The sequence below is a fragment of the Chironomus tepperi genome, unplaced genomic scaffold, assembly GCF_022539635.2.
Source record: "Chironomus tepperi strain 1889 unplaced genomic scaffold, CSIRO-AGI_Ctep_v1 contig_7, whole genome shotgun sequence".
NCBI classification, from domain to species: Eukaryota; Metazoa; Arthropoda; class Insecta; order Diptera; family Chironomidae; genus Chironomus; species Chironomus tepperi.
Window position 1 is genome coordinate 1,338,363 of NW_027226129.1, and position 15,869 is coordinate 1,354,231.

The following is a 15,869-nucleotide window of genomic DNA, read 5'->3' on the forward strand; positions in this document are numbered from 1 at the left end:
TAAAATATTGAGGAAGGTTATGGCTTGTTAGGATGTAGATCAGTGAAAGTTAAGACTTTTTTTTTGTGTGTTTTTATTATTTTATTATTTTATTATTTTGAATTTTTAATAAATTTTTTATTTTTCATGATTTTTTTATAAATGCTGAGGATGTGTCACTCTGTTGCTCTAATCTTGTCATTCTGTCTCTTTGTCACTGTCACTCTGTCACCTTGTTGCTCTGGCATTGTGTCCCTTTCACAATGTTTCTCTATCTTTGTGTCACTGTCATAATGTTGCTTTGTCTTTGTGTCACTGTCACATGGTTGCTTAGTCTGTATGTCACTGTCACATTGTTGCTTTGTCTGTATGTCACTTTACATAGTGGCTCTGTCTCTCACTTTATGTCATTGTCAATATGTTCCTCTGTATTTGTGTCACTATGTTGTTCTGTATCTGTATTTCTGTGTCGTTATGTCTCTGTGATTATTTGTCTTTGTGTCACTGTCTTTAAGTTGCTCTGTCTATGTGTCATTATTTCTATGTTGCTCTGTTCTTGTGTATTTGTCACTATGTTGCCCTGTATTTGTGCAACAGTCACTATGTAGTTCTATTGTTATGTTGCTATGACTCAGCGTCGTTCAGTTTCTATCATTATCAATCTGTTGCTTTGAATATGTGACATTATGTTGCTCTGATGTTGTCTTAATGTCACAGCCATTCTGTGTCATTGTCATTATGTTGCTTTGACTCTATGTTGCTTTGTCTCTTGGTCGTTCTGTTTCTTTGTTTTTGTGTCACTGTCATAATGTTGCTCTGTCTCCCTGTCACTCTCATTCTGTCTGTGTCACTTTATCGTCTCTATGTTGCTCTCCCTATTATACCCCTCATACTCCCCATTTTTACCCAAAACTATCTCCCCATCTAAATTCCCTTATAATCTACAAAATAACACTAATCTTAACCATCAAATTCCCCAAGTTTCCCAAATCATTGAGCTCCTTACTTCTCACATTCCCCATCATCAACAGTCTCAGGAACTTCCTTCTTCTTCCTCTTCTTTTTCTTCTCATCTGCAATAAAATTTCAAATAAAAATTTTAACGTATTTTTAAAATTCAAAATGTTAAATTTTTACCACTTTTCTCGTCCTGTTCCGGTGCGGGTCCAGCACTTGGTGGTGCTGCCGATGTCGGTGGACCAGACATTGGTGGTCCAGTTGGTCCAGCTGAATTTGGTGGAATACCAGGTGGTGCACCAGATGTTGGCGGTTGATGTTGTGCTGGTTGCATTGGATGCATTGGTGGACCTTGTGGTGGATATACAGGATGTCCTTGTTCGCCAGCATATGGTGGATGATGATAGTTCTGTTGGTACGGTGGCATATGATGTCCATATGGATAATTTGGATATCCTTGTTGATATGGCATATGACCATAATATGGACGTGGTGGATGTCCTTGCATTGGATATCCGTAGCCATGTTGCATGCCATGTGGCATTCCCATACTTGGATTAACAGTCACATTTGGTGCTGGTATTGGTGGTTCTTGTGGATGCATTGGACCGGTCGGTGGTGCTGCTGGTGGAACTTGTGCAGCTGGTGTGGATGGTGCTTGTGACGGTTGCACAGCTGGTTGCATGATGTGATGTTGTGATGTTGGAATATCGGCTGGTTGTGGACCGGATGGTGGTTCCGATGCTTGTGAGACAATTGGAATTGGAGCTTGTGGTTGGGGTGCTGGAACTGATTGTTGTGGTTCTATTGGAACTGCTGGAATTTCTGGTTCCTTTGGGGTATTGATGGGTATTGGTGCTTGGGATTCTGGCATGTGATTGACGGCAGTTGACTGTGTCATTGTTTCCAGTTCCGTTGTTTTTGTCTCTTCAATTTCCATCGGTTGTTGCTTCATTTGTGGCTCAATGTCCATTGGCTGAAAATGGTTTGGGTTTTGGTGGGGATTTTGGGGAATAATTTTGATTAATTTTTTTTGTTGTGATTTTTTTGAGGTTAAAATTTGATCAAAAAAAGTTAAATTTACACAAACCAGCAAAGTTAAAACTAAAAAAAGTTGCAATTCAAAATAATAAAGAATTTTTCACATCACCGGCTACAAAAGTGGAACTGAAGAGAAGTTATAGGGAAGTAGAGAAATAAAGCTGTAAAGTCTAAGATAATTGGATGAAATTGAGAGGAATTGGGGGGATGTTTGAGTGGGGTTGAGTGTCATGTGGTGGGAAGGAAGGTCATTCAGTAGTAGGGAAGGCTCTGAAAATTGTTGACTAAATTGATAAGGAGTGAGGATGGCCAGAATATTGGCAGAAAAATTGTCAAATTTAAGAATTTTGGCCGAAAATTTGTAAAATTCTGATTTCTATCAGAAAAAAAATAATTCTGAACTTTAGCCGATAAAATTTGTATAAAGAATTTTAGCCGAAAAATCGCAAATTCAAGACTTTCGGACATAAAACCTCAGATTTATAAATTTTCGTTCGATGAATTTCAGATTCAAGAATTTTAGCCGACTAATCAGAAATTTAGAAATTTTGGCAAAAAAGTCACAAATTCAGATTTAGGAATTTCGGCAGAAAAATTATAAATTCCAAAATTTTGGCAGAAAAATGTCAAATTCAAAATTCTATCCAAAAAATCTCAGTTTCAAGAATTTTAGCAGAAAAATCTCAGATTCTTAATTTTGACCAAAAATTTGTCAGATTCAAGGTTTTTGACCGATTAATTCAAATTCTAAATTTTTGGCAGAAAAACTGTCTTTTAAGATTTTTTGCGGATAATTGTAAGATCTTGAATTTTGTCCGAAAAATCTCAAATTTTAGGAATTTTCATTAAAAAATGTCAGATTTTGAATTCTGACGATAAATTTATTATGATCTGTAATTTAGCAAACAAAACTCAGATTTCAAAATTTCAGCCGAAAATTTTCAAAAAATCAGAAAATTTTCAGATTCTAAATTTTGTCCGATTTTTTATTAGATTTTAAATATTGAAATAAAATTGTCAAATTCAGGATTTTTAGCCGAAAAATCTCAGATTACAAACTTTTGGCAAATTATTGTCCAATTTTGAAGTTTAGCCAAAAAATGTCAGACTATTTTTTGGTCAGAAAAACTCAAAATTAAAGAATTATGGCCGAATAATCTCTGATTCCGAATTTAAGCTGAAAATTCTTAAATTCAAGACTTTTGGCAGACAAATCCTAAATTCATAATTTCGGCCAAAAAATGTCAAATTCAAAATTCTTTCCGAAAAATCTCAGAATCAAGAATTTTAGCCGAAAACTCCTAAATTTAAGACTTTTGGCAGAAATTTTTCGGAATCTAAATTTTGTCGGATAATTCTCAGATTCAGTTTCAAATTCAAACTTTGTTCCACACTCAAATTTCCCACCCACATCACCCCCAACCCCTTCAACTTCAAATAACTTAAAAATAATTCTACAAAAAATAATAAAAAAAAAAAAATAGTTTTTTTCATGCAAAAAAATTCAACATTTTTAATTAAAGTAAATTTGTTAATAAATATTGTGTTCTAAAATTCAATTCAAAAAAAGGATTCAAAGCTCAAGTAGATGCAGCAGCAACAACAACAACAACAACTAAATAGCTTATTAATTGATTAAGTATCCATTACCTGTAAGTGTAATACAGTCATCTGTGGTATGTACGATAAAATTAATTCAAAATTTTATTCATTTTTTTGGAAAGAAAAAAAAATTGTGCATTTTGAGGTTAGGTTTGAAAATTTTTAAGGTTATGTCAAAATTTTTTAAGTTTATGTTTGTCTACAATTTTAAGGTTAATTTGTGCTAATTCTAAGTAAATTTTGGAAAGAAAAAAAATTTTTTTTTTTAGGTTATGTCAAAAAAAATTTTGAGGTTATGTCAAAATTTTTTTTGAGGTTATGTCAATTTTTTTCAGGTTATGTTTATCTATAATTTTGTGCTGATTCTAACTAAATTTTGAGAAGAAAAAAAAATTTTTTTTTGAGGTTATGTCAAAAAAAAAATTTTTTTTTTTTGAGGTTATGTATATCAATAATTTTAAGGTTAATTTGTGCTAATGTCTACCTAAATGCAGCCTTAAAAGTTACTTTTTTCCTACAATTTTTCTACTATTTCTCACCTCAGACGTCGACTGAGATTCAGCGGACGGTGCCGGTTCCGCATTTGATGCCGGTTGTGCTGCATTTGCTGCAACTGGTACATCCTCAGCTGGTTTATGCTGCACAGCTTGTGGCTGTTGATTTTGTTGTTGTTGTTGTGTTTGTGGCTTACTTTGATCGTCCATAACACGCAGCCGTTCACGTTTTAGTGCCTCGTACTGCTTCTCGACCATCTTTTGGAATGTCTCATCGTCAACAGCTGGCTTACAGTGCTTCTTAAGCTCATCTTGAAATACATCCGATGATTCATTAAATTTTTGCTTTTTTGCATCAAATTTCTCTTCAATTTGCTGCAATTCTGCCTGTAATTTCATTTGATGCATCGCCAATGACTGAACTTGTCGTTTAAGGACATGCATACGTTGTGTTGTGACTACGGACCGGACATCCGGTACAACTGCGTCCGAGAATATTTCATTAATTAATCGATGATTACGCATGTATCGGGAGTATGCGACTTGCTTGAATGACAGACCGTCGTCCAGGTCTTCTTCATCTTCGGCTGGTTGGATGTCGACTCGGCGATCTTGTTGACTTTTGGAGCTTGAACGGGGTGGATCGTGGATGTCGGGGACGTCTAGATTGAATGGGAGAATTTTAGTGAATTTTTTATTGGTAAATTGGTCAATTTTAGGTGAATATAGTGAAGGAACTAACTAATGTTTGGTGTCTTGGGGTTGACTAGGGGTACGCTGCCTAGGGGACCAGGTTGTCCTTTGTAACATAGTCTATGGTAGAGCCTGGGGTACTTTAGGGTATAGTCTACAATTAAGGCTAATATAAAGATCATCTTAAAGCAGTGTTGCCCAAACTGTGTGTCGCGGAACTCACCTTTACCCCAAGGCATCCCAGTACATAACCTAGAATTATGGACAGCAGTGCGTAGCCCAGGTTTACCCTAATTTATAGCTCAGTGTTTTCCCCAATATTTACCCCAGTTGCTTACCCCAGTTGCTTACCCCAGTTACTTACCCCAGTTGCTTACCCCGGTGTTAACCCAAGTTGCTTACCCCAGCAGTTTTCCCCCAGTTGCTTACCCCAGTTGCTTACCCCAGTTGCTTACCCCAGTTGTTTAACCCAGATACTTACCCCGGTGTTTACCCCAGCGGGAATTCCAATGTGTACTCCAGATTGTACCTCATAGTTTACCCCAGTGCGTATCCTAAGCTACAATTCGATACCATCTCCCTTCCAACATAACCTCAATCTCACCTAATCCACTAAATCCAACTCAACCCCAAATGTCAACCCCCAAAAAAACCTTATTCACCTTAAAAACCCTAAAATCTACTTCAAATCTACTTCAAATTTAATAACAACAAAAACTATGTGACACATACCACTCTTCTTGCTCTTAGCTTGCATATATGTCAAATATGCAGGTGAATTGTGATAAGTTTTTAATGCCTTTTCATACTCAATCTGTGAATAACAAAACAAAAAAAAAATCAAAAATTGTGATAAAAATGTGATTCCAAGCTATTAAGCTGTGACTAGTAGAGTGCCACAGGGGTATGGAGGTTGCTCGTCATGGTCGTTGACCTACACTTGGGGTATACCATAGGTAGGTGTAGGTTAGGTGTAGGTTAGGTGTAGGTTAGGTGTAGGTTAGGTGTAGGTTAGGTGTAGGTTAGGTGTAGGTTAGGTGTAGGTTAGGTGTAGGTTAGGTGTAGGTTAGGTGTAAGTTAGGTGAAGGTTAGGTGTAGGTTGGGTGTCTGGGTTGGGTGTCAGGGTTGGGTGTCTGGGTTGGGTGTCAGGGTTGGGTGTCAGGGTTGGGTGTCTGGGTTGGGTGTCTTGGGTTGGGTGTCTTGGGTTGGGTGTCTGGGTTGGGTATCTGGGTTGGGTATCTGGGTTGGGTATCTGGGTTGGGTGTCTGGGTTGGGTGTCTGGGTTGGGTGTCTGGGTTGGGTATCTGGGTTGGGTGTCTGGGTTGGGTGTCTGGGTTGGGTGTCTGGTTTGGGTGTCTGGGTTGGGTGTCTGGGTTGGGTGTCTGGGTTGGGTGTCAGGGTTGGGTGTCTGGGTTGGGTGTCTGGGTTGGGTATCTGGGTTGGGTGTCTGGGTTGGGTGTCTGGGTTGGGTGTCAGGGTTGGGTGTCAGGGTTGGGTGTCAGGGTTGGGTGTCTGGGTTGGGTGTCTTGGGTTGGGTGTCTTGGGTTGGGTGTCTGGGTTGGGTATCTGGGTTGGGTATCTGGGTTGGGTGTCTGGGTTGGGTGTCTGGGTTGGGTGTCTGGGTTGGGTATCTGGGTTGGGTGTCTGGGTTGGGTGTCTGGGTTGGGTGTCTGGTTTGGGTGTCTGGGTTGGGTGTCTGGGTTGGGTGTCTGGGTTGGGTGTCAGGGTTGGGTGTCTGGGTTGGGTGTCTGGGTTGGGTATCTGGGTTGGGTGTCTGGGTTGGGTGTCTGGGTTGGGTGTCTGGTTTGGGTGTCTGGGTTGGGTGTCTGGGTTGGGTGTCTGGGTTGGGTATCTGGGTTGGGTGTCTGGGTTGGGTGTCTGGGTTGGGTGTCTGGGTTGGGTGTCTGGGTTGGGTGTCTGGGTTGGGTATCTGGGTTGGGTGTCTGGGTTGGGTGTCTGGGTTGGGTGTCTTGGGTTGGGTGTCTTGGGTTGGGTGTCTGGGTTGGGTATCTGGGTTGGGTATCTGGGTTGGGTGTCTGGGTTGGGTGTCTGGGTTGGGTATCTGGGTTGGGTGTCTGGGTTGGGTGTCTTGGGTTGGGTGTCTTGGGTTGGGTGTCTGGGTTGGGTATCTGGGTTGGGTATCTGGGTTGGGTGTCTTGGGTTGGGTGTCTTGGGTTGGGTGTCTGGGTTGGGTATCTGGGTTGGGTATCTGGGTTGGGTGTCTGGGTTGGGTGTCTGGGTTGGGTATCTGGGTTGGGTGTCTGGGTTGGGTGTCTGGGTTGGGTGTCTTGGGTTGGGTGTCTTGGGTTGGGTGTCTGGGTTGGGTATCTGGGTTGGGTATCTGGGTTGGGTGTCTGGGTTGGGTATCTGGGTTGGGTGTCTGGGTTGGGTGTCTTGGGTTGGGTGTCTTGGGTTGGGTGTCTGGGTTGGGTATCTGGGTTGGGTATCTGGGTTGGGTGTCTGGGTTGGGTGTCTGGGTTGGGTATCTGGGTTGGGTATCTGGGTTGGTTGTCTGGGTTGGGTGTCTGGGTTGGGTATCTGGGTTGGGTGTCTGGGTTGGGTATCTGGGTTGGGTGTCTGGGTTGGGTGTCTGGGTTGGGTGCCTGGATTGGCAAGAGCAACCATCCTTACAGTAAATGCTCTCAAACTAAGTGAATTCTTGCAGACACACACAATATGTGAATGTAAAGCTTAATACCTTTTCGTCTATGACTTTTCATCCAATTAATGAACTCGGGGGACGAACGAAAGGTTCGTACTTGATCAAGGTATGAGTTCTTAAGTTTGAGGAATTATTAATGGCAATTTAAGCATAAATCATGTCCAACTTACCTTCTCAATTTCATATTCATCAATGTAGACCTGCTTCTCCTCATCTGGAAGGTCCTTCCATAGCTGAAAAGTCAAAAAATTGTCAAAAATGTCAAAAATTTGTCAAAATTTCAATGCTTACTGTTCCAATTTTCTTTCCAACTTCCCACAACTTTAGGTCCGCATTGTTGTTCTTGACTGTTTCCCATTGCTTCTTTGAGTATCTCATGTATGGCATGAGGGGCTTCTCGGGGGCCTTTGGGGGTTTGGGGTAACGAGATTCAATCTGAAAATGTCAAAAAAATTAATTAAATTTTGAATTTTTTGTCAAAAAAGTCAAAAAAATGTCAAAAATTGTCGATCAGACTTTTTTACTCACAACTGCACTGGGTTTGCCTGCTTTTTGTGGCACAAATGCTGGATTTCCGTGTGATGAGTGGATGAATGGTGATTGGTCGCGACGATCACCTGATCCTGAACCAGATGGACGGAGTCGCTCTGTTTTCGAATATTCATAAGCTTTTTCAGTTTATTATAAGGATAATTAAATTTGTTGTTGTGAGGATGAAGTTGGGGGACAATTTTGGTGGAAAATTGAGATTGTTGAGTGGGAAAATTGATAAAATTACAAATTCGATTTTTAAAAATTTCAAATTCTTTTTTTTTTAAATAATTTCAAAATTTTTGAAACTTTTAAAATTTTTTTAATTTGTTTAAATTTTTTAAAACTTTGGAAATTTTTTTAAACTTCGAAAATTTTTTTAAATTTTTGAAATTTTTTAAATTTTTGTTTTTTAAAATTTTTTTTAACTTTTCAAATTTCAATTTTTTTAATTTTTGGAATTTTTTTAATTTTTTTGAAATTTTTTAATTTTTTGAAATTTTTGAATTTTTTTGAAATTTTTTGAAATTTTTTAAAATTTTTGGAAATTTTTTTAAATTTTTGGAAATTTTTTTAAATTTTTGGAAATTTTTTTAAATTTTTGAATTTTCTTTTAATTTTTGATCTTGTTTTAAATTTTTGAAATTTTTTAAAATTTTATTAAATTTTTGAGATTTTTTTAAATTTTTATTTTTTTTAAATTTTTTTTTAAATTTTTCAAATTTCATCTATGTTAAATTTTTTATATTTTTTTTTAAATTTTTGAAATTCTTTTAAATTTTCAAAATTTTTTTTTAAAATATTTAAATTTTTTTTAATGTTTGAAATTTTTTGAAATTTTTTGAAATTTTAGTGATTTTTTGAAATTTTATTTTAATTTTTGATATTGTTTTAAATTTTTGAAATTTTTTTAAATTGTTCAAAATTTTATTTTAAACTGTTTGAATTTTTACAAATTTTGAACTTTTTTATAATTTTGAAACTTTTTTAAATTTTTTTATAAATTTTTTAATATTTTTTAAAATTTTTCAACTTTTGTTCAATCTTAAATTGTAATTTTTTAAATCCATTAAAATTATTTAAAAATTCAAGATGATTTCAATATTTTTTAATTTCAATTAATGAGTTTCATAAAAAAAAAAAAATTAAAAAAATCAAAATTTTTTAAAAAATTTAAGTTTCAAAATAAATTTGAAAATTCGAAAAAAATTTTAAGTTCAAAATTAAAAAAATTGGAAAATTTTTAAAAAATTTATAAAAATTTATAAATTTAAAAACTTAAAAAAAATTTAAAAAAATTTAAAAAATTTAAAAAAAAATTAAAAAATTCAAAAAAATTTAAAAAATTTTAGAAAAAACTCAAAAAATTTTAAAATAAAATTTAAATTTTTTTTTCAATTTTAAAGCAATTTTCCTTTAATTTTCCCCAAATTTTCCACTCATCCCCACTCAAAAATTGTAAAATATTCAATAAATGCATAAAAGTTAAAAAAAAGTGAAAAGCAGCACATAAAAAATAAGAAATAAAAAGGAACAGAAAGAAGCACAAATAGCAGCAGCAGCAGCAGGAAAAGTTGGGAAAATAAGCAACAACAACAACAATAAATTAAGGCATAAGCAGGTTAGTTAAATGCTCAAAAATAAAGGTCAAGTCCGACTGTAGATGTGCAGCAAGTAGCATAATTATTTCCATTTAAGTTTGTGCAGTGAAGATTTTTTTTTTAAATTTTTTAATTAAAAAAGTGCGAAAAAAAAAATTTGAAAAATTTGGATTAAAATACCCAAAAAAAGTCCCAACTGGACTTCCGATATTTTACCCCAAAATTCCTCAAATTTTTTTTTTAGAATTTCCACGAATAATTTTGGATCTTGTTGTTAAAGATTGTCAATTTACCTTTCAAAATATTGAACGTAACTGGATGTCCGGCGGTCATTAGATCTGGAAAATAATTTTGCTCATTGTTTTTTTTTGTGTTTTTTTTTTTGGTTTTTTTTGACTAATTTTCATGCAAAAGTTTGATTTTTTTTGTTATTTGTGAATTCTTGGCTGAATGACTGTGGACTGTGATTAAGCGGTTTTGGCAAAAAAAAACAAAAAACCCAAGCAAATTGAAGAATTTTGAGTGAAAATAGGAGGATATTAGCCACCGACCCTCTGGTATGTTCAACTTTGAAGCAACCCAGAACCTCCGACATAAAGCACACGGTGTAAGTAAAGAAGACTGAAAATTCTGCAACAGACCAACTTAACTCTATGGCTGAGGCCAAATATCATCGAATCTGGGTTAAAACTAAAGCAACAAGACAAGACTTTCTATTTGTTCTATGTCTTGTACCTTCCTGGTTAACTAGGATACAACGACACATCCAGAGAAGGAAGGAGGATGGACAATGGTCAAAATATCCTCATTTTTTTGGATTGAACTCTTCAATTTGCTATGATTTTTCAAGACAAAAAATGTCTTATAAGAATCACGAATCACGTTTAACCGACCCAAATAACATACCCGAGTAAACGACATGACTTAATGTCTAATTAATAACTTGACCTTCGGTCGATTAATGACACTTCCTCCAGAAAGTTTTAATGACAATATGATATAAGTCAACCGTAGTTTATATTTAGATACACTGATTAAAACATTCTGGAATAAATGGACTCAGTCGACCGTATGACTAATTATTAGCTGGACATAAAGTCAAATTGTCCAGTCGGGACATGTTGGTTAATCGATCTGAAGTATGGTACTTGAGTGGTGTCAATTTGGCATGTTACTGGATTTAGACTGAATTTGCCCACTAGGCTGGAAAAAATCCAGTAATTCAGGACAGTGTGACTCTGGCTATACTCTGTTGTCGATTTTAAATCCGAAAAACTTTTCTAGTGCCATATATTGGACATTCTGGCCTGTTATACCTGAATTCTGTTGAATCTGGATTCACATTGACTTGTATCAGACTAGTATGAGGATCCTCAACTTGTAATTTTTCAAACTATGCATGATTTATGTTCCCAAAAGACACATGGAGGAGATATGTCTAAAAATCCTGATCCAAAGTAGCTTAACTTTTGTCCCAGTAAGAGTTTTTGATGCCGAGACTGAGATTTTGAGAATATGGAAAACCTTAAGCCTCAGTCCATTGCTAAAGGTATTTGAAATCGACTTTTTAGGTAGCAACAGATCGCGAGATAGTGTCACATTTGGAATTGGTAATTATCAAACGGTAGCCAGCGAAAGAGCTAGCTTCAGAACCGGACTGAGGAAGGCCATAGATCACACTTGATCTGTACGGCCAGCGAAATAAGTAAGTAGTAAGCTTCAGTCCAGATTTGATTGACATTCGCCTTCAGGACTGAGTAATGACAGACTTTGGATCGGATTTTCAGACATTCTAACGTCATATCCTTCCAGGATTCTAGTATATGATAAGCTTAGTCATGCAAAATATTTTTAATTTTATTTAAAAATTGACTAAAAATAAGCAATTAAAATTCAATTTTTTTTTTTCTATTAATTTTGACTATCAAAAAATGTTAAAAAGTTGCTAAAAGAATCAAAATTTTGCATAAAAAGGAAATAACGAATAAAGCGCATTAAAAACAGTTAAAATTATTTAAAAAAAATTTGGATTTTTTGTTAAAAATACATAAAAAAAATCGCATTTTTGGGGAACTAAGCGACATTCTACGAAGCAGTTAAGAATGAAGTTAAGGATGTGAAGCTTATTTTGTGGATTTTAAGACTTACGTGGATTCGGTGCAATTTGCTTGTAGTTTGGCAGCGACATTTTGAGTCCTAAAATTGAGAAATTTTGATGTTAGTTCCATTGCCGGCCATTTATGGACACAAAATTTGATGCCAATTATTTTACCTTTAAATTTTTCAACTTAATTTAACAATTTTTGTGACTTTTTTGATGAATTTTTACTTTTTGTCGTTAATTTTGCAAATTTAAGCAATTTTAAGTCACGAAATGCCTCAAAATCGAGTCAAATTTCAATTTTTAGAAAGTTTTGTTGACACTTTTTCCTTAGTTTCGTGAAAACAATTTTGCTGCGTAGTTTTGCACCCCTCAGTACCTCTGAAATCGTATAAAAGTTTGTACATGGGCGTCGGTTTGGGAAAGTTTGTATTTGAATTTTAAAAAACCGTTACGGATTAGTTATGAATAATTTTTTATTTTAGAAATATTTTTAAATTTTAATTAATTACAATTAATCTTAAATTAATGTAAAATTTGGTTAGTTAATTTTAGTCTTAATTTTATTCTTAATTATTTTTGAGGAATTTTGAAAAGTTGGAATTTTTGACGCTCAGCTTTGAAGTTCAGCTTTGACGCTCAGCCTTAAAGATCAATCTTGAAGTTCAGCTTTGAAGCTCGTCTTTAAAGATTCATTTTTGCGGTTCAGCTTTAAGATTCATCTCTGCAGTTCAGCCTTAAGATTCAGCTTTGAAGCTTAGCCTTAAGAATTCAATTTTGAAGCTCAGCCTTAAAGGTCAATCTTAAAGTTCAGCCTTAAAGATTCAGCTTTAAAGCTCAGTTTAAGATTCAGCTGTGAAGTTCAGCTTTAAGATTTAGATTCGAAGCTCAGCTTTAAAATTCAATTATAAAGCTCAGCATAAGAATTTAGCTTTGCAGATCAGCCTTAAGATTCAACTTTGAAGCTCGGCCTCAAGAATTCAACTTTGAAGTTCAGCTTCAAAATTTCACATTTGAAGCTCAGTCTTAAAGGTTCAACATTGAAGCTCAGCCTTAAGAATCCAATTTTGAAGCTCAACCTTAAAAATTCAACTTTGACGCTCAGACTTAAGATTCAACTTTAAAGCTCAGCCTTGAAGATTCTGGTTTGAAGCTCAGCCTTGAAGATTCTGGTTTGAAGCTCAGCTTTGAAGCTCAGCCTTAAAGATTCAGCTTTGTGAAGCTCAGCCTTAAAGATTCAGCTTTGTGAAGCTCAGCCTTAAAGATTCAGCTTTGTGAAGCTCAGCCTCAAGAATTTAATTTTGAAGCTCAGCCTTAAAGATTCAGCTTTGAAGCTCAGCCTTAAAAATTCAGCTCTGAAGCTCAGCCTCAATATTCAATTTTAACGTTCAGCCTTAATATTCAATTTTAATGGTCAGCTTTGAAAATCAGCCTTAAAGTTCAATTTTCAAGCGCAGCCTTAACGCTTAGCCTTGAAGTTCAGCTTTAATGCTCAGCCTTAAAATTTAACTTTGAATCTCAATTTTGAAGTTCACTCTTAAAGCTCAGCTCAGTCATAAAGTTCAGCTTTGCTTCTCAGCCTTAAAGCTCAGCCTCTGCAGCTCAGCCGTAAAGTTCAGCTTCTACAGCTCAGCCTCAAAAATTCTCAAAATTTATCCCTCAATTCCCTCTACTCATTCAATTCCCCCTCATACTGCATATCCCCCGGTGCCCTCGTCTTCCTCTTCCTCGATATTCCATAATGTATATTCATGTGTGCCTTCAAATTATATCGCTGTGCAAATCTCGATCCACACTCATGACACTCATAATTCTTAACACCACTGTGCGTCTTCAAATGTCGATTTAAATGCGAAGTCGACAAAAACGACCGACCACACTCCTTACACGTATGCTGCTTAACACCCTTATGTGCCACCATATGCATATGAAATGAACTCGAATGGAAGTAACGCTTGCCGCACAGCTCACACACCAACGGCTTATCCTGCAAATGCAGCCCAAAATGTCTCGTCAACAGTGACTTATTTGAGAATGTTTTTGGACATCCAGGACATTGTAGCGGTGAATTTTTATCCGTTGGATGTTTAATGACATTATGGAACTTTAGTTCCAGTTCCGATGGAAATACATTGTCACTAACATCATCACATATGTCACATGGAAATACTTTAGCACCATCTGGTAAATGTGCAAGCTTAACATGCTGCGAATAATCACGTTTCTTATCAAATGACTTATTGCATGTGCTGCATGAGTATGCCAGCATGTCCGTTCGCTTCCGTTTTTCACGTGGCTCATTTTCTTCACTAAACTTGCCGTCCTCGTCCTCATCCTCATCGTCACCGATATACTCAATGTAATTGACCACCTCGTCCACATCATTGTCATCGATGATACACTCGTGACTGTCTATGTCCTCATTGGAATCAAATCGTGCAAAGCACTTGCCACATGCTGTAAAGATTTCCGTTTCTTTAAAGGACTTTTGAGTTTGTTTGAAATTTTCGGAAATTAATTCTTGAATTTTTGCAGCACGTCGGCAAATCTTTTCGTACTCTTGGAGTTGGGTGAGGCAATTGTCACAGACGGCGGCTTTTGTTGTGGGCGGTAGGTCAAGTTTGAGACCGACGAATGATTCTGAAATGGGAAAATTTGATGTTTTAGTGCTGGAGGTGATGTAAAGTTGGTTTTGGGGGATGTACAGTGGATTTAGGGGGTGATGGAGTTGGGTTGGAGGGAATTGGTGCTGGGAAGGTCGGGTAGGATGTGATTTGGGTGATCTAATGGCATTGTCAAAGCTGACAGGACCCAAGGAGTCAACTGAAGTCCATTTGAGTCACAAATGGACCCAAATGGACTCAAATGGACTCAAGTGGACTCAAATGGACTCAATTGGACTCAAATGGACTCAAATGGACTTGAATGGACCCAAATGGACCCAAATGGACTCAAATAGACTCAAATGGACTCAAATGGACTTAAATGGACTCAAATGGACTCAAATGGACTCAAATGGACTCAAATGGACTCAAATGGACTCAAATGGACTCAAATGGACTTGAATGGACTCAAATAGACTCAAATGGACTCAAATGGACTTGAATGGACCCAAATGGACCCAAATGGACTCAAATAGACTCAAATGGACTCAAATGGACTCAAATGGACTCAAATGGACTCTAGATAGACCTCAATTGACTCCACTGGACCTCAATAAGCTCTACTATACTCAAATGGACTCAAAATCCCCAAATCCTGTCAATTTTGGATGTCAGATAGTCACTGACTACCATTGGAACCAATAGAACCCCAAAATCACCACAATTACCCCACAAAACCCCTCTAAATTCCCCTAAACAGCAACTTACCTATAAACTTATAAATTGGCTTCTGTGAGAAATTCGTCGAATCCATAATTGATCTTGAATTTGGCTTCAAATTAGTTCCGCAGACGAAACAATTGTTTTGTTTCACAATCACTTCTGTTGTGGACATTTTTGTATTTGAGTATTGGACTGGATTGATGGGTTGAAAGTTGATGAAGTGAAATTTTGGTGATTTTAGTGCAAAAATTCCATTTTTTGGCTGGAAATGTTCAGAATTTTTGGAATTTTTTGAATTTTTTTAGCACTTTTTTCAGGTTTTTCACTCAAAATTTGAAGTTTTTGCGCAATTTGGTCAGTTTTTGTTCAATTTTTGCCAGTTTTTTGCATTTTTTTATAGAAATTTTAAGATTTTCTGTAAATTTTAATCAAATTTTGTACTTTATAATCACTTTTCCAACTTTTTTTTTTGTAAATTTTGATAATTTTTGCCAGTTTTTCAATCTTTCTAGGCAGATTTTAACGATTGGCTCAATTTTTAGTCCAATTTGTCACTTTTTTGATATCTTTTTCTATTTTTTAGGCTAATTGTGGAGATTTTATTCAAATTTTAGTAAATTTTAACACTTTTTTGCCAATTTTCTAATTTTGAAGGCAAAATTTGAAGAAAATGCTCACAAAATTCTACAATTTTTTTCAAAATCTTCACAAAATCCTTCAAAATTCCACAAACTTCTTCAAATTTCACCAGAATATCCTTCTTAGATCCTCAAAATCCCCTCAAAAATCCCAAAAAATATTCAAAAACTTTCCAAATTTTCACAAACTTTTTTGTCTCAATCTCAAAAAAAACTTTAAAATCGTCTAAAAAACGTCAACAAA

At 35.9% G+C, this 15,869-nt stretch overlaps 2 protein-coding genes across 9 annotated transcripts; both read right to left on the reverse strand.

Moving 5' to 3' along the window:
• Nucleotides 1-113: 113 nt before the first annotated feature.
• Bap111 (Brahma associated protein 111kD) lies at nt 114-11,998 on the reverse strand. 5 transcript variants are annotated; one of them, XM_070646065.1, is made up of 11 exons: nt 11,833-11,998; nt 11,709-11,756; nt 9,854-9,898; nt 7,957-8,075; nt 7,720-7,863; nt 7,599-7,661; nt 5,499-5,580; nt 4,119-4,735; nt 3,628-3,648; nt 1,117-1,912; nt 114-1,052 (listed from the first exon to the last, which is right to left on the reverse strand). In XM_070646065.1, exons 2-11 carry the CDS (start codon nt 11,746-11,748, stop codon nt 982-984), a joined length of 1,998 nt encoding a protein of 665 aa, XP_070502166.1. In that variant the 5' UTR covers nt 11,749-11,756; nt 11,833-11,998; the 3' UTR covers nt 114-981. The 5 variants fall into 5 exon arrangements, with proteins under 5 accessions (XP_070502166.1, XP_070502083.1, XP_070502318.1 ...); XM_070645982.1 differs by having other exon boundaries at nt 7,957-8,096; XM_070646217.1 differs by lacking the exon at nt 9,854-9,898 and having other exon boundaries at nt 7,957-8,096.
• Nucleotides 11,999-12,205: 207 nt separating this feature from the next.
• On the reverse strand, nt 12,206-15,841 carry LOC139097933 (zinc finger protein OZF-like). Of its 4 annotated transcripts, none has more exons than XM_070650161.1 (3): nt 15,736-15,841; nt 15,033-15,571; nt 12,206-14,301 (listed from the first exon to the last, which is right to left on the reverse strand). In XM_070650161.1, exons 2-3 carry the CDS (start codon nt 15,157-15,159, stop codon nt 13,331-13,333), a joined length of 1,098 nt encoding a protein of 365 aa, XP_070506262.1. In that variant the 5' UTR covers nt 15,160-15,571; nt 15,736-15,841; the 3' UTR covers nt 12,206-13,330. The 4 variants fall into 4 exon arrangements, with proteins under 4 accessions (XP_070506262.1, XP_070506180.1, XP_070506334.1 ...); XM_070650079.1 differs by having other exon boundaries at nt 15,721-15,832; XM_070650233.1 differs by having other exon boundaries at nt 15,033-15,402; nt 15,721-15,831.
• Between the last annotated feature and the right edge of the window lie 28 nt (nt 15,842-15,869).

What these genes read in the sequence shown, in the direction of transcription:
- LOC139097933 (XM_070650161.1), bottom strand. Translation starts at nt 15,159, where the DNA reads ATGTCCACAACAGAAGTGATTGTGAAACAAAACAATTGTTTCGTCTGC. An exon ending in GCCAATTTATAAGTTTATAG is followed by an intron (nt 14,302 to 15,032) that starts GTAAGTTGCTGT and finishes TTCCCATTTCAG; the next exon opens with AATCATTCGTCGGTCTCAAA.
- Bap111 (XM_070645982.1), bottom strand. Translation starts at nt 11,748, where the DNA reads ATGTCGCTGCCAAACTACAAGCAAATTGCACCGAATCCAC. An exon ending in ATGAATATGAAATTGAGAAG is followed by an intron (nt 5,581 to 7,598) that starts GTAAGTTGGACA and finishes TGTTATTCACAG; the next exon opens with ATTGAGTATGAAAAGGCATT. An exon ending in GGAACAGGACGAGAAAAGTG is followed by an intron (nt 1,053 to 1,116) that starts GTAAAAATTTAA and finishes ATTTTATTGCAG; the next exon opens with ATGAGAAGAAAAAGAAGAGG.